Source organism: Dermacentor silvarum, chromosome 2, assembly GCF_013339745.2.
Source record: "Dermacentor silvarum isolate Dsil-2018 chromosome 2, BIME_Dsil_1.4, whole genome shotgun sequence".
NCBI lineage: Eukaryota > Metazoa > Arthropoda > Arachnida > Ixodida > Ixodidae > Dermacentor > Dermacentor silvarum.
Window position 1 is genome coordinate 17,631,597 of NC_051155.1, and position 19,963 is coordinate 17,651,559.

General features: G+C 44.0%; 1 protein-coding gene across 1 annotated transcript in view; it reads right to left on the reverse strand.

Moving 5' to 3' along the window:
• The window catches only part of LOC119439920 (uncharacterized), a 129,909-nt gene extending 112,322 nt beyond the window's left edge, over window positions 1-17,587 (reverse strand). Inside the window, exon 1 of the mRNA XM_037704887.2 lies at window positions 17,326-17,587. Within this exon, the coding sequence (XP_037560815.2) occupies window positions 17,326-17,395 (70 nt within the window). The 5' untranslated portion in view covers window positions 17,396-17,587. The remainder of the gene's footprint in view (window positions 1-17,325) is intronic.
• Between the last annotated feature and the right edge of the window lie 2,376 nt (window positions 17,588-19,963).

Here is a 19,963-nt window from a genome sequence, read left to right on the forward strand (position 1 = left end):
AGAGTCGCCCCACAGACTGCTGTGTGCATTGAAATCGCCAAGAACAAGATAAGGTTCTGGCAATTCGTCTATAAAGGACTGAAATTCATGTTTGTGTAAGTGGTAATGTGGGGGTATGTAAAGCGAGCAAATGGTGATGAGTTTGTTCAGAAGGACAAGTCGAACTGCCACTGCTTCAAGGGGCGTTTGTAGCTGCAAACGTTGACATGCTATGCTTTTGTGTATTACAATGACAACACCGCCTGATGATGCGAGAGCATCATCGCGATCTTTACGAAACGTAACATACTGTCGGAGAAAATTTGTATGTTTCGATTTTAAGTGCGTTTCCTGTACACACAGCACTTTTGGATTGTGTTGGTAAAGAAGTTCTTGGACATCGTCGAGTTTCCTAATAAGGCCTCTGACGTTCCATTGAATGATTTGTGTATCCATAATGAAAGTAAATTGGTGCTGTGTGTATAAAAAGGAAGTGTTGCCTTAGATTACAGAGCCGTTTGCGGCCCTGTAATTTTGGTTTTGTCTTTTCTAGAGCGATCCAAAGAATTTGGCCGCTCTTTAGGTGCTGGCTGGACCACCTTGCTTGGAGTAGTGGCCATAGTCTCTTGCGAAGCGCTGGACATTCGCTCTAACGAGCGATGTGTACGTCGTGTAGCCTTCGCCTCGAGGGACGAAGGCTGTGGCCTCACCAGCCCGGAAGCCGATGGGTCCTCCTTAGCCTCTGAGCTGCGATGGCTGCTGCCAGCGCTAGTGGAAGCCTCTGGTGTGGCCGATTTCGAGAAGGGCAGGGCAGCCTTAGCTGCTCCCACCATGGGGGCGGGTGGCAGCCGCCTCAGTACGCTGCGCGTGCTTTGGGCGACCGCCGGGGTCCGTCGTGATGCTGCCCCCTGTTGCACCACTTCGGCAAAAGAAGTTTTCATTGAAAGTGAAGGTGACAAACGCTGCCGTTCTTCCCGGAAACTGATATTCTCTTTGACTTTGATTGTAATTATCTCTTTCTCTTTCTTCCACGCTGCGCAAGATCTGGAATATGCAGGGTGGTCGCCATCGCAGTTCGCGCAATGGGCCTCAGCAGTACATTCTTCAGCAGAGTGATCTTTTGTAGCGCATTTCGCACACGTTTGTCGTCCTCGGCAGCTTTGAGAGGCATGGCCAAACCTCTGACACTTGTAGCAGCGTCGTGGATTTGGAATGTAAGGTCTTAACGCAGTTTAAGGTAGCCTGTTTCTATTGCATCCGGGAGTGTGCTAGAGCCAAAAGTGAGTACTATGTGTTTGGTTGGTAGTTCTTTGTTGTGACGCCTGATTTTTATGCGTTGTACATTTATAACGTTTTCTTCTTTCCATCCATTCAGGAGTTCTTCATCAGTCAAATCCATGAGGTCGCCGTCTGAAACCACACCCTTGACGGTGTTCATTGTTCGGTGTGCAGTCACAGATATGGTTTTATCGCCAAAAGCCACCAGGTTTGTAACTTTCTCATACTGCATTTTGTCCTTTACTTCAATCAGAAGGTCACCATTTGCCATCTTGGTGGCCTTGTAGCCAATTCCAATGGTCTCTGTGAGACATTTTGAAGCCAAGAAGGGTGAAATGTTTGTCGCTTTCTTTTCGGTGCTTTCACAGTGAATCACGTGGAAACGTGGGAAAATTTCGGTGGTCTTTGCGAAGAAGTTCAATGATTCATCGGTGCGCCCTCTTTTTATGAGAGGGCGATCAGGCAGTTTGGGGTATGAGGATGCCATACAAATTAAATTGATTTCGGCAGCAGTGCCAGCCGCCCACCGCGGAGACCAACAAGGGGACGCGACAGGGTTGTTATGAACAAGACCTGCCAACGCCAGCTGTACACAACCACTATAACCAAATATGATATAACCAAGGTTGGCTATCTCACACAAGGTTAATCCTAGCTGCCTGGAAAATCAGAATATAAGAAGTGAGAAGGAGACAGGAAAGATTGAAAGTAAGAAAAAAGACGAAGATTGAAGAGGAGGACAGGAAAAGGCAACTACCGATTTCCCCCGGGTGGGTCAGTCCGGGGGTGCCGTCTACGTGAAGCCGAGGCCAAAGGGGTGTGTTGCCTCCGTCGAGGGGCCATAAAGGTCCAAGCACTCAGCATTGGCTCAACCCCCAGGATCCTCTTTTCCCCGGACACGGCTAAGCCGCGCACGGTTAGACGCGGGAGGGTCCGACCCTCGTTTGCTCGGGTCCGTGGTGTCGTAACACACCAAACGCCTGCTTGCGCAGACGCCCCTGCGGGAGTCCGCCAGTCGCCATGTTTCATAATAAGATTCGTGTTTTAGTGGACAATGTTATTACTTTGGCCTTAGTAGGCACAGGAGTGAGTGTCTCTGTTATCAGCCAACATTTCAAAACCCGATAAAGTGATGTTTCGCTGGGACACCTCTAATACATTTCGTGCTGTGAGTGGCGAGTTGCTCCGACCTATTGGTGTGTGCACCGCGAACGTTTACTTCTCCGATAACGTGTATCAAGCCTAATTCGCAGCGATTGCTAAATCCACTCACGACGTAATTCTTGGCCTCGATTTCCTACAACAGTGCGGTGCCATTGTTGACTGCGGTACCGGCGAGCTTTTCCTCTCTCTTCTTGCTGACCAACCTGCTACATGTTCACGAACTCTCGCCGTCATTGAAGATACTGTCTTACCGGCACGTTCCTTATCCAGAGTACGAGTTGCTGCTTGCGGTGTAGACGCCGATACATTTGATGCAATTGTTGAGCCTGTGCCTTCGATGGTTGTGAAGAAAAGTGTGCTCGTACCTCGATGCGTCCTCTCTGTGGCCTGCGGAACAACTACACTATGGGTGTAAAATTTAGACTCCCAGTCTGTTGTGCTACCCAGCGGTATCCGACTTGCCTCTTTTGAAGTGGATACCAGTCTCAGCATAGGCGCTTTAACTGATGACACGGCCCATGAATCCCAAGAGCACGGTGGTGAAGACTCATTGCCGTTTCTAAAAATGATCAACAAGTCATTGTCGTCCGAGAAGCGTCAAGCCCTGGTCAGCGTCCTTCGAAAGCATGCGTCATTGTTTGATTTCGCGCAGAACGCTAACAAAGTTCAAGTTCCAACTACGCGGGCTCGCCGCAGGATCAACACCGAGCCGCTCCAAAGACAAGCGCACTTCATTCTCCTGTTCTGTCCTTCCGTAGCTTTTGCGTAACAATATATATATATATATATATATATATATATATATTACAAATTTCACGAAAAGATAAAATAAACGCAAGTTACAATCAAGAAACGATTTCCATTTTTTTCTAGAAATTATTTTACATACCTTCCAGAATAGATGTGCATCAAAACTTAACTGCTTAACGAGATATTGTAGTCCGCAGACAGAATTGCACAGAAGATACACAGACATACGTCACAGGCGCTGCTTTTGGTAACAACTTTGTTCGAAACACAGCGAGATACAGTATATACAGTTTTTCCAACGCGCCGGCGCACCAGCCACTCGGGGCAGACTACAGAGGGAGATTATCAGGGCTAACACGTTCACTTGGAAGACCTAAAGAAAGTAACCTCCGCATTGTACACAATAACACAGCTCTGGCTTACACGAGCACTACTTTTTCCTTTTATATGAAACGCTTCCAATAGCTCAGGCGCGGTTTTATGTCTGCATCTGCCGAGTATCTTCACATCATGAAATCTCGGACGACAAGGGCAGGTTTTACAGTGCGCTGAAAAGTACGCATTCAAGATTTTCGTCATGTTATTAGCATGCTCCCTCAATCGATCATTCACGCAGTGGCCAGTTTGTTCTACACAGCACTTTCCACAAGACAGTGGAATTTCATAAACCACTCAGGTGAGGCACCGCCCGTAAGGTGTGACGTGTTGTGCTTGGCAGCCTACCTTAGATCTGCCATTATGCGGGGACACACTTGGGCCGGCTTGTTGGGAGCGGAGAGCACTACATGCACTCCGTACCTATTCGCCACTTTCTTTAAGTTGCGGCTCAACTTATGCGCATACGGCACGACTGACGGCCTTTGGCCACTCCGCTCAACTGCTCTGGCCTCATTCGCTAGTGTGCCCGTTTTTGGTTTCTGTTGTAGGGATTCGGCCACTGACGTGAGGACCAAACGGGGGTAGCCGGCTTTTGAAAGCCTAATTAACTGTTTGTCAAAACTTTCCTGCATCTTGCGTTCACAATACCTCTTGATTGCTGACCCCAGACAGAGTGAAGCAATAGCTCTTTTCACAAGCTTAGAGTCGTAAGGCAGTAGTTATTTCATTGCACAGAAGATACACAGACGTGTGTCTGTGTTTCTTCGTGCTGTAATATGCCGTTAAGCAAACACCAACTTGCCCAACAAGTCCTTCTGCAGCAAACCCTGCCGCACGAGACGGACACAATTGCTGGAGCAGAAACCTGGATTCTAGGGATCATAGGTACAAGTGTGAACGTATAAACACAACAACAATAAATCATAAGTTCTGCGAAACTGTTAGGTACGTTATGAATAGACGTCGATAAGAACAAATCCAACATTTTAGTTTTTTTAAAGCTAACACATCAACATTTAGTTTGTTGAACTAGTTAAGTAGAGAAGGTAGTGTTGACACTACCTTCTCTAATTAACGCGTTGACAGCCATAATTACTACGCGAAAAAAGGATCTGTCTTGGTGCCTGGCGACGATATGAATATGCACTTAAATTTTCATGTAAAGTTGCGAGGGTTCGAAATGAATCGAATTTTCCCAGCATAGCATTTCTATAGCTTAGTATTGTTTTTAACTTATATACAGCACCCGCTGTCGATGGCTTTATCTGCGATCTGTTCTCGTTAATTTTAACAAATTGATGTCGGCTTTCTAATTAATATCGAATAAGTTGACGTGTTATTGCTTGGAAGCCGTATTTTCCCAGCTTTATAAGCAGCAATTTATGGTTGGCTCTATGAAATGCTTTGCTGAAATCTAATTATAACCTTGAAGTCACAAGTTTTTTTTTCCATGTTCTCTATAATAAGGTCCTTCTGTACCCGTAAAGCAGTTTCTGTAGACCGCTTTTTCTTAAACGAGTGTTGACACTCGGTTAGCAAGCTATGTTTCTGCGAACAATTATCAGTACGAAAGTTAAAAAATTTTTCCAGGCACTTGGATAGAACAGGAAGTATAGGAAGTATATTTTGGCAGCAGTGACAGCATCGACCACAACCACTAATGGGACCCTGCTTCACATGGCAGATCTGCCGTCGACAAAACTAGCATAACTGCATCCGAATCGCTGGCGAACGGGCCTGTGTGAGGGGTGACAAGTGACAAAGCAAGGCCGCTGCGCAAAGCCTGGAGCATTCCAGTCCTGACAGCGCAAGACAGCGGGACCGCGTGACCATCACACAGCCCATATAACCAGCGGTGCTCTGTGGACAAATCATTTGGCAGCAGTGACAGCATCGACCACAACCACTAATCGGACCCTGCTTCACTTTGCAGGTTAGCATACTTTCCATTTTCGCCTCATTAGGTCACTTATATAAGTGTTGCTGTCACTGCTGCCACAGTGTGTTGTGAAACTTATATGCACTTTGTCCCGGTTGTTATCAGTAATGTCGAAGGAAATGTCATTAATGATAATAATAATGATAATGATAATGATAATAATAATAATGTCATTAATGATAATGACATTAATGTCAGTTTTTTTTTTATCAGTAATGTCGAAGGAAATGCAAAAGTGTTTCCATGAATTCAAGGAGGAGCTCCGAAATGAATTCAAAGGTCTCCGAGAATCTCTGGAAAGAAGTATCCTTCTAGAAGAAAGAAATATTCGGGCAGATATAGAAGAGATGAAACGCAGCATGACGTTTGTCAGCAATGGCCTTGATGAAGCTAACAAGAGGCTCGAAGCCTCCCTGATTGAAAATAAGCTGCTGAAGAATGAAAATGAAACCCTCCGACTGAAGGTAATCTCTATTGAAAGAGACCTTACTGCTTGCCAAGCTGACCTTGTGAAGTCAGAGCAATACTAGAAATCTAGTATTGCTGAATACTAGAAAATGTAAATACTAGAAACCGGAACCTAGAAATCAAAAACGTCAAAGAAAAACCAAATGAGTGCCTTTCGGATATCCTTAGCGAAATTGGCAAGGAAATCGATGAACCAATTTCAGTCGCTGATTTAGACGTATGTCACAAGGTTTCAACAAAAGATAAAACTAAAAGGAACATCGTGGTCCAGTTCGTGAGGCGAGATAAGCGCGACAAGGTTCTTGAAAAAGCACGCAAAACAAAGCTCACAAACACAAAGTTGGGCCTGCCGACTGAATCATCTTTGGATTCCTCGACAGACGAGCCAATTTGCATAAATGAGCACCTCTGCCAATTTATGAAGAGACTTTTAGGCATGGCTGTAGCCCGCAAACGCGAAGCGGGATGGAAATTTGTTTGGGTGAAAAACGGCAAGATTTTCACACGTCGCGACGAAAAATCTCACGTTGCAGCGATAAAGCGTGAAAGCGATCTTGGTAAGATTTGTGCGGGCGACTAGAAATGCGTATTTTTTGCGCAGTCTGATTTCCGTGCCAATACCAGGATGGCAGTCGATTGTATTCTCCCGGAGCCTGTATCAATTGCTTTACCCTGTGAACCACACAAACTGTTTAAGATGTTTCAACTGAACACAAGATCCATTCAACGAAAGCACGATAACATCGCTGTTCTGTTAGAGTCATTCAAAATTTCTTTCGATGTAATCATGTTCACCGAAACTTGGTACAATGACAACTCTGATTCCTTTGTTTTACCTCGCTACAGTCATTTCTTTTTAAATCGCCAAGATAGCAGAGGAGCTGGGGTACAGGTAGCAGTACCAGGCTTTGACGTCATAAGTGATTTTAGCATTGTCACTAGAGACTTTGAAATCATCTGTATCAAACGAGGTAATTGTGCGTTTGCCGTATTGTACAGACCGCCAACTGGTAATGTTGCCACGTTCTTAAGTTTTCTCGACTCTCTGCTTTCGCGTGCCAACGAGTGCAAGTGGTTGCTTACAATTGGGGGTGACCTGAACATTGATATTCTAGCGAACTCGGGCCGCACCATGGAACTTTTGCTCTTGCTAGAAGGAAATGGCTTTGAGAACATTATTTAAACTCCAACACGCGTAACTAAATAAACGGCATCTCTGCTAGACCTTTTTATTACTAACGCTATTACCGAAAAAGTTGCATCTGGCGTTCTAACTTCAGACATTAGTGATCATTTGCCAATATTTTGCATGCTTAAGCGGAACAATGATTTACAAAAACATGCATGGCCTGAGACAACTTATCGTAAAATATCGCCACAGACATTCGATATATTTAGGCGCAAGATTGCCCAGGTTGATTGGAGTCAAACATACGCAATCGAGGATACCGACAAGAGCTATGATACCTTTTTGAGCATCCTGAAAAAGCATTACCTGTGGTCATACGTGGATAACGTATGACCACATCGAGCTAATAAAACAAAAAAATAAACTTTTCGAGTCGTTCCTTTCATCCCGAAGGATCGAAAAATTTATAGAATATAAAATATTTCGAAAGAAGCTTAATAAAATGTTAAAGAAATCTAAAGATGAATATTACAGTCGTATGTTTGATGAAAATTGCCTTCGAAATAGTGACATCTTATGGAAGAACCTTAACGAAGTATTGAACGGAAAAAGAAGTAAAATAACAGTTGAAAACCTGACGATTGGAAACATGACGGTAACTGGAACGGACCTTGCAAATTCTTTCAATGACTTTTTTGTCGGAATCGGCAGTAGCACATATTGTCCTGAAGCAACAAATCATATTGCTAGATTACAACATTAAGCATTTTCCACCCAACAAATGTGCACGAAGTAACCAGCATTTTTCAGGGACTCAGAAACAGTCGCAGTCAAGACACTGATGAACTTCAAATTAAGCCAATTAAGTATGTGATTGATTTACTTGCACCGATATTAACGCACATATATAATTTGTCCCTCACGACGGGCGTTTTTCCTAGTAGAATGCAAGTAGCGAAGGTAACAGTGATCTACAAAAACGGCGATAAAAACAACGTAGGCAATTATCGACCTGTGTCTGTGTTGCCCATTTTCTCAAAAGGACTAGAAAAAATTATAAACGCTCGGATAGAAAATTTCTCCAAAAAACACAACCTTCTTACTGACGGTCAACATGGTTTCAGAAAAGGACGAAGTACTGAAACTGCACTTCTCGTCCAAAAGGAAACTATTCTGGAACATTTCGAAAATAAGACCATGACATTAGGTATCTTCTTAGACTTCAGCAAGGCCTGTGATCGAGTCAACCATCAAATACTACTGGATAAATTAGAACGCTATGGCTTTAGAGGAACGGCTTTGCAACTAATCCAAAGCTATTTAAACTCTCGCCTACAATACGTCGAACTAAACAAACATAAATCCAGGCTGATGCCCATTGAGTCGGGAGTTCCTCAGGGAAGTATACTGGGACCAATATTCTTCCTTTTTTACATAAATGATATCGTAGAAATTTACAATAAATGCCAGTACCTTATATATGCAGACGATTGCTCAGTCCTTATAGATGGCATAAATATGAAAGAAATAATACCTAAGGCTACAACCTTCTGTCAGCTACTTTACCTGTGGTGTAAAAGAAATCGGCTTAAGCTAAATGAATCAAAAACGAAGTGCATCCTGTTTCGTCCACTGGGAACTGCGGAAATAGCAACGGGATTCATAACCCTAGGTCTTTTCAATCAAAATTGAAAAGTCGGTAAAATTACTCGGAGTCGTTTTCACGGAGCACATGTCTTGGAATGAGCACATAAAAAACCTACTAATGAAGTTAAGCAAAGCTGCTGGTGTGCTAAGTCGTTGTCGTTACATACTTCCAGCAAATGTGAAAAGGGCTTTATATTGCGTCTTGTTGAATTCCCACTTGTATTACTGCGCATCAGTCTGGGGTAACACCATACTTACAAACCTACACAAACTTACGACAATGCAGAAAAAGGCAGTGCGGTGCATTTATAACGCCCCGTTTCTAGAACACAGAGATCCACTATTTCGTAAGCATAGAATTATAAAAGCGGACAATATCTACCTCCACAAATTACTACTAATGTACAAAAATGCTCAACTTGGCAAAATTGAAAAGTTTTTAGACCTAGCCAATTTAAAGGAAAACATACCGCTGTACCCTTTTAGGTACAATCCACCTTTTGAAATTCCTTTCTCCCGTACACATTATGGCACAGAAAGGATTCGACACAGAATGCCACTTACATTGAACGAATACTATGCCCGAGATATAGACATACTAACACTAACGAAAAAGGAAATATTTGATCTTTGTATCTAGTATATTGATTTACTTATTCTAAAACGTTTAAATAATGCTTATGGTGATATCTTATACGTGTCCTCATGTAGTTTCTGTTTGTATTTTGTGTGTATTTTGTTTTCAATACTTCTTTTATGCTGCTCGTACGTTCTGTAAGAAGTGATCTTCATTTGAAGCTGCAAAAAGAAAATGAAAAACGTCTCTGTATGCTCATTTCCTGCATGCATATTTGCTGCTGTACGGGTGGCAAGAGCTCAGTCAAGCTGCGACAAAGCAGCTTTTTTCTCTTGCCACCTATTTTTGTTGTATCGTGTACACGAAATTCGGAAATAAACAGATTGATTGATTGATTGATTGATTGACACTCGGTTAGCAAGCTATGTTTTGGGGAAAAGTTATCAGTACGAAAGTTAACAATTTTTTCCAGGCACTTCGATAGAACAGGAAGTATAGAAACTGGTCGATAATAGCCAATATTATTTTTGTTGCCTCTTTTATGACTAACTATTAGTCTCGCTACCTGCATATTGCGCGGAAAGACTCCAGTTAACAGGGAAGTATTAAAAATATGCATTACTGCAGGTGCAGGTATTGACCTACTTAATTCGCCTAATTTATAAATCATCCACGACTCGGCTATGGCTATTTCTCAACGATGAAAATGTTGTAATCACCTCAGGGATGCTTGTAGGCTTTAGGGATAAAGAGTCTCCTAATAATCTGCATGCATTGTATCTTGAATCTACGCATCCTACTTAGACAATGAAATTGTTAAAGGGGTTCGCAAGTTCTGTACCACCTACAAAAGTGCTGTCAATGTTCAACGCATCTATTTCTGCATTGACTTTTGCGATTTAGTGTCTTCTTTATTTTTTCCGTACTTTCTCACTTCTGCGCAATAATTATTGTGAAATATACGACTGTAGTGGTCATTTCCGGCGTTTTCTTTTTCTCTGTTCAATTTATTTCTCAACTGTTTATTTTCTTTCCACTTTGATAAGTCCTTGGACTCGATAAAAGATTGATGAAGCTTACACCTGGGTGGATCGCGAAAGAGGAGCAAGGCGTCGTCAGAAAACACTTGGCAAGCTTGCAGTATTATTATAAAGGAAATGCAACAGTTGGACACGGCTAAAGTTGCAGACAAAGTGGAAAAAAGTTTAATTGAAGGTACGGTACGTTACTGCTATTTCTTAAATATAAGCACCGTAAACATGGACAACTGACCCAGGGCCTGCAGGCGCAAAGGTGCACTGTAGCTCGAACACGATAATACGCAAGCAAACCAACGCTTCAACAACTATGCGATGTGGCATGTGAGGCAATGACAGTGCTAACCTTCCCGCAGGCTAGGAACAGTGACGCATAATAACGCTTTGAGAAAACACGTCTCACTGTGTGTTCTGTGCACCACGTAGTCAAACGCAAGTCGTGCACACAAGGTAACAGTGGACATTACCTCACGACGGCCGTACGTCATCAACGTCACTGCCAAATATCGTTAATCGACGTAAACAGCATTGAAAGCTTCGCTTATATAGATTCCCTCAGTGCGGGGGTTCTGCATAATTTTTTTACGAACATTTTTATGCGAAAGCGTCAAACGGGCAATGGAGCGAAAAAGCTGGCGTCTGTCGTCTGCAGCAGCAAAAGGGCAGGTAAATTCCCATTGGCAGTGACGTCACGTCACGAGCGTGCCTCGATGGAGCAGAACGGGCGAAAGAGTAAACCTGCAGGCTGGAAACGCGCCAGGTGTTGCGTGAGGGGAGAGGGAATTGCAGCGACACCACCTCACCGTCACTCTTGCAAGCCTATGTTATCCGCGAGTTCCTTGCCCGCGCAAGCTCTCGCATGTGTTCTAACTACGCCTCGGTAAGACCAAATCAAAACGCCCCAAGCCTCTCAACGCACTCGCTTGTCCACTAGGAGTTCATAACTCGAAGGACCGCTCAGCGGCATTCAATTGGACATTAATGCTTTCGAATTCACAACTCAAAAGACTTACTTTATTGTCCTCGGATTTTTTTTTCATAAGGCCAAGAGCGAAAAAAACATTTGAAAAAAATTAAGCTTTGACTTTGCGAATGCGACACGGTAACATAAAAAGATCCCTGGATGCTCGTCAGGCTTCCCGGCCACTGCAGCTTTTTTCAAGGGAAGCTCCTATGGCCTCACACGTGTCGGTGGTGGTGTCACGCTAGAACCCTAAAACCTGTCGAAAAATTGCGTCTCGTTCCCTTGGTACATACCAAAATTAGCATGGAAGGGGTACGCGAAGGAAAGAAAGGAAGGCGGAAAGAAAGAAAGAAATACAGAAGGAAAGAAAGAAAACCCAGCTGCTCCCATAATAAAGAACGTGCGGGGAAAGCGAGCCGGCGCCGGATCACGTGACGCGTGTGACGAATCAGGGTCGTTTGGTGTGTCGCAGAGAGGGGAAGGGAAGGAAAGGGGGTTGGCGCGCGCTCCACCGGGATTCCCTCACCTTAGATCAGTTTCGGCGTCCGGAGGGGAAGGCCCAGCGTGGTGCGTTCTGCTGAGGAGCAGGCTGTGTTTAAGCAACGGCGCCGCGAACTCACTCAGGAAAGGAGTCCTCGTCGAAGTGCCGATTCTAGCTTGAGGCCTTCCGAAGCCCAGGCGAAACGTCAGCGAAGAGCCGCCGACCCTGAGTTTAGTGCAAAAGAAGCGGAACCCCCACGACAGCGTCGTCTTGCCACAAGATTCACCTACCTCCATTTTTTCGACAGGCGAAGGTTTCTGAATTTTTCTACACCTCCGCCTCTGCGCGCCGCTGGCGTTTTACGCTGCCGTAAAGGCCCTACTCTGATGATGATTTAGTGACCTCCACTTTGAAACGTGGTGGTGACAGTCACCTCGCCTACGTGATTCAATCAGGTATGCTTTATATGTTTTTATCCAGCATTTTTGGATATATTTCATGACATTTTTTTCTCAATATCCACCTTGTACCTCTACCTATGACTGACAGATCAAATCACGTCCTATCAATCTCTTCCCGGCTTATTTTCCACCAATACTTTAAACGTCTCTTGCTTATCTCCACTGCGGACCGGTTGATGCTTCCGTCCACTTTAAACCCAAGCGCTTCTGGAAGGTGTACGTTACCTGCTATTCTCAATGGGCAAATCCCCTTATATTCCATTAGGATGTGTTGAGTGGCCTCCGGATCTTTGCTGCAGCATACACATGCCTCATTCAGTTCCAAATATTTGCTCCGGAATGTATTGGTCCTCAGGCAACCAGCTCGAGCCTCAAATAGCAAGTCACTGCCCTTTGGGCTATCGTACAGGTTTTCCCTTCTAATTTCTTTCTTTTCATTCTTGTAAATATCCGTTGTCCTTCTTGTTTTCATTCTTTGCATCCAATTCACTGTCTCTATTTCTCTCACTATCTTTCTTAGAACCCTTGGTTTTCAATTTGCAGTTTGAATTATCCTGCACTAGGTTGTGAACTTTCTTGACCTCTCCCTCCACTTTGTGTCCACGCTTTTCAAATACAGATACTTGTGCACTTTAGCCACCCATTTATTTTCTTCCATGTTCCTGCGTCTTCAAAACTAATTTTGATCTCCGCTTCCCTGACTTCAAAAGAGGCCCAACCCATGTCACCTTGCACTGCCTCATTTGTGGTTTTAAAGTGGGCTCTCAGACCCAACCGGCCTAGTGATCTTTGGTTAACTTCGAACCTCGACAAGATATCCGATTTTAAGCATAGAACGGCATTTCTCAACGTTTGCTCTGGCACCATTACTCCTTTCAAGATTCCACGCACCTTCTCATACTTTTTTTGGCTACAAAGTGTTCGGTTTCAGTGCTGCTGCATTCTGGTTGCCCTTAATTTTCAGATTATCTTGGTGGGTGCTAGAGTAAATCTTCGTTTATGTATACACCGAGGTACTTATATTGATTCACTATGGGCATGACTTGTTGTTGAATTGAGTACTCGTAAGTACTCGTCTCTTCATTAAAGATCATAATTCCTGATTTCTCTGTGCTAAACTTAAGACCTAGATTTGTTTCAGATTTGTTTCACCAGGGTGACGAAACGAAATGCTTTGTGTTCTGGTTTTAGTTTGTTCCACTGAAATAGGTTCCGTTCCGGTTCTGCTCCGGAACGAAAAAGAAAAAACATGACCCGTAACGGTTAATAACAGTTTTGGTTCGCATGCAAACATTTTCAAGCAAAGTAATAATGAAAACGTAGTATTTATTTTTGTTACTAATTTGAGAATAGCTTTCCTAATATTTATGCGTCTCAATATATTTCTCCAACATTTGTCTCTCAATTTATTTGTCTTTGCGCGCTGTAACCGTTTTGCGCATGGTTTGATCCAGTAGCGTCAATGTGATGCAGCTGACGACGAGGGCTTGCACTAGTCTCGTCCTCAGTGAAGCCGTGCTTGCTCCACGCTATTCGCGTTAATATGAATTATGAATTCTGAAATCATGCTCTGAGCCTCAGTCAAGGCAGTGCCCATTTCTTTTCTAACATGTTCCTGAGTCTTTCTTCAAAACTAATTTTGCTCTCTGATTCCCTGGCTTCAAAAGAGGGAAAACCCAAAACACCTTGCACGTCATTGAGTGTACTCACCGATATCTGAGACTGCTGTTCCGATAAAACAAACTTAAAGGAACATTAAACGAGTGATAAATTTTCGGTGAGAAAGCGTTGTACCCGTAGAAAACTAAACGATAAGTTCTGGGTTTTCTGCTACGATGACGATCTGCTAGTGCACCGAGCGGCAACCTTACATTAGTGGAGCGCTCGACCGGCTATCGCTCACACTATCCCTGCCTGAGATACGCGCTAATTATCACGTTGCCTGACGTCGGTTGTTTCGGATTGCCGACTTTCACCTTGAACAGAAAACCGATCAAAAATATTTCCGTTTCACTACGAAACAAAATAATAAATAACCTGTCGCTTACGTTTGCGTTCCGATGAAAAATATCGTTCTGTTTCATTATTGTTTTCGTTCCGTTCCCACACACCGGTTGCCACAGATATTCGCAAGTGTCTGTATATCTCTTGTATTGTCCGCTTGTAGTACTATGTCGTCCGCCTACATCAGTCCAGGGGTCCACTGGTATAACATTTGTCCATTACGCAGGTAGGATAAATCAAACCCTAATTCCTTGTGTTCCAGTCGTCTCTCTATGCCCTTAACATAAAGCGTGAACAAGAATGGAGACAGAGGACATCCTTGCTTCAGTACTTGGTCAATTCCCACCACTTCATTACCGTTTTGACCTTCCCATACAACTTGTACTCGGTTGTCTCTATATATCTCCTTCAGCAGCTCCACGAAATCGTCACCTATGCCTTCGTGCTTAAGAATATGCCGAAACAAATCCCTATCTACGTTGTCATATGCTTCTTTAATAATATCTAGAAATGCTATAGATAATGGTCTATTCTGAGCTACTGAAATATCCATGCACTGAGTTATTACAAACACACTATATTCTTAGCGTCTGTCTGGCCTGAACCCATTCTGTATTTCTCCCAGTACATAATTTTCTCCACCTGCTTCGTCAGTTATAATAGTATGGCTTGCATTGCCATTCTATATATCACTGACGTTACTGTAACGGGCCTGCATGAGCTAGTCCTATCCCTACCTCTTTTGCCTTTGTAGATGAGGCTCAGCTTGCTTTCACGCCTTCCAACGGGAATTTTCTTTGTTTTAATTACATGCTCTATGGCATTAGTCAGCAGTGCCTTGCTCTTTGGACCGAGGTTCTTGATTAGCTGTATTGGGATTTAATACGTTGCGTGCGCCACCGCATGAATGGTAGAAATACTGGAAAAGGGGTTTGTGCATAAGTTTCCTCGTAACAGAATTATGTTTTCTAATATAATCAAATTACAACATGACGCTATCATGTCTGTAGGTTGTGGTTAAGTCGTACCTAGCAATTTTACTGACGTATTTTACTTTGGTAAATTATGGGGGCGAAATGCGAAAACACCCGTGTACTTAGATTTAGGTGCACGTTAAAGAACCCCAGGTGGTCCAAATTTCCGGAGTCCCCCACTACGGCGTGCCTCATAATCAGATCGTGGTTTTGGCACGTAAAACCCCATAATTTCATTTCATTTACTTTGGTAAATTCAATTAGTTCACTAACGCATATGCGCCACGCAGAGGACCTGCGTGGTCAGAGTGGTTCGGGATGATTTTCTCAGCCGTGGATGCCGATGCCGTCACCGACGCCGACACCGCATTTTCGGCCCCACGGGGCCCTTAACGCTATCGTGTTAAATATACAGTCACAGAGATAGAGATCAACCACACAGCGCTCAATAGCAATGCCATACCAACATGCCCAAGGCCCAAGCATCCTTTCTCATCATCCTATTTTGGCTCTTTCAAACATCTAATTGGCCGGCGATTGTGTTTGCACGTTGTACTTTCAGCCCCGATACAAAGACGGCGGTGGAAAGGGCGCGTGCATTCGTGCTACAGAGTTGCTGGGTCAGGAACAATTGACGTCTATACAATTACAACAATAGGATAAACTAAGCCTTAGCATGTGACAGAAGGTGTGTGAGCATTTTTGCCCGATCCTCTAAAATGAGTATGTGCCACTAGGTAGGTGGCCAAGCTGAACAGAGCAAGAAGTGAAAAGTGGCCATCACAAGCAGCCGAGTGTGGAGAATGAAAGTGAAGAGAACAGAATGGGACCAGAGAGTGCATTAAGCGAGGAGACCTGCCCTACTGAGAAATGAAGAAGGCGGTAATCGAAAATTGAAGAAGTCGGCTACACGTTAGTGAAGAATTCGGTTATAAGTTGAGTCACTACATTGATCCAATAGTGATCGCATTAAGGGTGACGTTAATTAGGAGAGAGCCTTATCTTGTTTCAGATAGGCTCAAAATGGATGCCTTTATAGTTGCGGTCTGTAGCTGCAATTGAATGTCGTGCGCCTTTCCGAAGCATGCAAAGTTCGATCATTTTTGAAATTTGTATGAGGCGTGCAGCAGCTTTGATTAAATCCTAAAAGATAGAAAAAATGCGCCGAGCTTTCGTTCCCGGAATTAAGTTTTAACTGAATTCAATTGAAAACAAGTTTACCAGAGAACAAAAATGGCTGTCGGTGCGTTGTTTCGAGCCTTTACATGCTCTGCAGCACAATGAGCCTGGCGAGGAATCGCGCGTCAGCCAGTCTGCCCAAGTAGCCTCTTTCTTCTTTTTTTGCTTATTTCCCGCTCAGACAGAAAAGAGGAGCACGGTGCTTGCGGCGCAGCGAGTACGCCGAGCATTCTGCGGCAGTTGGAGTTGCAGTGAATGAACTTGGGACATGCTCCGATTCTGACGCTGAGTCGCACCTGCCCAATCATGCTATCTTTATCATACGGCCGAGCACCCGCATAATGTTACAAATAATGCCGTGTTGTATTTGCATTCGAGTATGAAATTCACCAATCCGTAATATCTGCATAGTGGCATTGCCTTACGGCGTGCTACCTTTGCCTGAATGATTCTCCAAAAATTACTTATTGCGAGTATTGGGAGCAACTATAGGGTTGAGAACAAAACACATTATTGAATCAGATGTTCACCCAAATAACAACGTGTGAGCTCGACACGACAATTTGCCGATTTTAAAAAAGCCGGTGAATGTTTATGCTGAAAAAATATATTCACAAGAAACAGCAAATTTGCCAATCGGAATAAAACACGTACTTTACAGCAATAAACAGCGAGGATGCGGAACATTGTCATGTATTTAATCTGCGTCTACTGCCGGGCAAAGGCCTGTCACACTGAATCTATACTGAATACTACACTCATGTTTTAAACACTGAATTCGTGCTGAGTAGCAGTCCCTTATATATTAAAGAAATAGGTTTCAGTTATTTGTACGTATAAACTGACATTTTACGATACAGCGTGTGGAGGTGATAATCACTGCATCAAACTCTGGGGGAGATTTCAATGTACTTACCTGATGAACAGATAACTGAAGAAAGCAGCATAGCAAAAGCTTCGAGATTTTTCATGGCTGTTCCGTGCATCCAGCTGCTACAGTGCCCGAAGCGAGTCGACTGTGCGCCAACCTCTTCCCTTTGGCGGCGCGAAATGCTTGATACACCTGTCAGTTGCGTTATCAATTTAACACCGTGTTGTAGGTCTACGCGGTCGTAAGGATAACAGAGAGACCGCGCAGGCACGCTCCTCACGCGGCGCCATAAGAGGGAGCTCGAGTGCCGTTGTGCAATCCCGACTCCGGATAAGGCGTGTACGGTGCCCTCGATGACGCAGGGCTGCACTTTGGTCACGCTGACGTAGCTCGCTGTGCCGGAGAGCCAGTGGCGACGAAGGCTCCAACTTCCGGGTTGGAAACTTCAGCTGCTCTTGTAAAGTCCAAACTAGAGAGGACGCACGTGCGTCTTCAACACACATAAAGAAACTTCGTTTTTGAACAACATTACGAGGCGTGCGCTTGTGAACTCTCGCGACGCGTTCTTTGAGTCACGTGAGCAACGAAAGTCAATGCAGTGATATACTATGTGGCCGTAACGAGCATTCTACAGCAATGTCACAATGAAAGAGACGTGAAAAACAATTGCATAAAAAAGGAAGCTTTCAAAATAATTTTTTTCAAACACAATAAGAATGTAATGTTATGCCACTGTTACATGGTTCACCGGTACAGGTGTGGCCAAGAAATAAAGACGATCAGAACTCCCAGTGATTAGCCACAGTGCCGGCTTAATTTTCCGACACTTTTTATTGAAGTCGTGAAATGCACTTGCAATCAAAGTGCATTTCACGACTTCAATAAATACTAGATATTAGTACTATCTTGCATAAAAAAGTGTTACAATGCACTCCGTCGAAGCGTAGTTTTCAGCAAAGATTGAGGGGGCCGGAATGGGATTAAGGGGCATGGAAGGACATAGTTTAGAAAGAAAGTTGCGTGCCGAAGCCGCAAATGAAATTTCGTCGCATCCTAATTAACCTAACAGCGTGTGTGTTGATGCTTACTGATGGTTTCTAGCCGAACATATTTTGCGAATATTTGCGTTACAAATTACACTGCGATCACAGGACGAGTCACCGTTACTTAGCAGCTGACGTGGTATGCCGGTCACATTGCAATGCACACTGAGTGGGCCGCTGCATGCCGCTGTCATTACGTTTCACGTTTGGCTGAGCCTTCTCACGTTCCGCGGCGAAATATTGAGAAACCAACGCATAATGTAGTGCATTAAATAACATGAAGCACAAAAGGCTGACAGGAGCACCGCGATAAATCGATCGACGTTGAGCGGTGAAACACTTGCTTGCTGACACATATGGGAAAATTCTTTTAGCCCAAGGAAGTCCCATTACGCGTCCTATGGATAAAAATATCGCTTGGAGAGCACAAGGCACAGTACTGGCCGTATCGGCAAAAGCCTCTTCAGTGGCGTAAATTACATTTATGAACACAGATGCGATGCCACAACATGGAAACGAACGTATGCCTTACAGCATTACCTTCAGGTCCATGTATTGCTTTTTGTGTGTGACTGCGATCTCTTATGAAGCTGTTTGTTTCCAGTGAGCTTTTGCAAGTATGTCCTCCAATGACACGAACCAAATGAACACTACCGAAACCAGCTCTGCAAACGGTGAAATCAGCTGTTACATTAGACGTTTATAAACAAATAATCCATTTTCAAGTTTTATGCGTTCATGCGACTAACCGTGTAAATGCAGACACATTTTCCTTTCTTCTCTAGAGTAGCTACACACGAGAACAAACGGAAGGACTGCGCAACGAGAGAAGGAACGAAAAACGGTAGGCGTGAGATTTGGAGACAACGATATGGCTCAGAGAGCAAAGGTGGTTTACTGATACTCTAGATGAAAATAAAAGAAACAAATGAAGTTGGCCAAGTAATACGTAATGCATAAAGCTGATAACAAATAGGTGATCGTTTGTGCAGTGTTCTCGCATATTGCAATGTTCATGTTTGGGCAAGACCGTTTTTTATAGGCGGCTAAACATAAATCAAGTTCGAGTTCAGCAAAGTTCAAGTGGACTCTTACGTTCGTCACTCGTCAAGGCTAAGCCACACGTGATTGTGAGAAAGACGACTGTGACCGAGCGGCTCTTCTGCGCACGGGATGGGGTTGGGTGAGTCTGTTACCTCGAGCTCCGCAAACAACGGCCGTTTCCTGTTGCGTCTGCACATAGTCGGGCATATACGTTTTGCATACATGTAGTTCGGAACTCTCGCTCAAAGCAGCCGTGCCCGCGGGAAAGCACTGAGCGCTCCTTGAGCGCATGCGTTGCTTGCGAACGCGCTGGAGTCGTCGTCGTCGCACTGTTCCCTGCCTCCTGAAGCTCATTTTGTGTTAACCTTTAGTCAAATCAATATAACAATCTCCATCCTAAATCTGGGCTCCTTCTAGCCCCTCAACCGTGGCGCTTGTTACATTCTCTGTAGCTATTCTTGCGAGGCAAGTATTTCATCAATGAAAATTAACTTAGGTCTGCCGACGTTTCAATCCCACCGCCAATGATCCCGCCCTGAGGCCTTTTTCATAAAATACATTACGCTAACCCCGCCCTTAAAAGGGATATTCTTTCT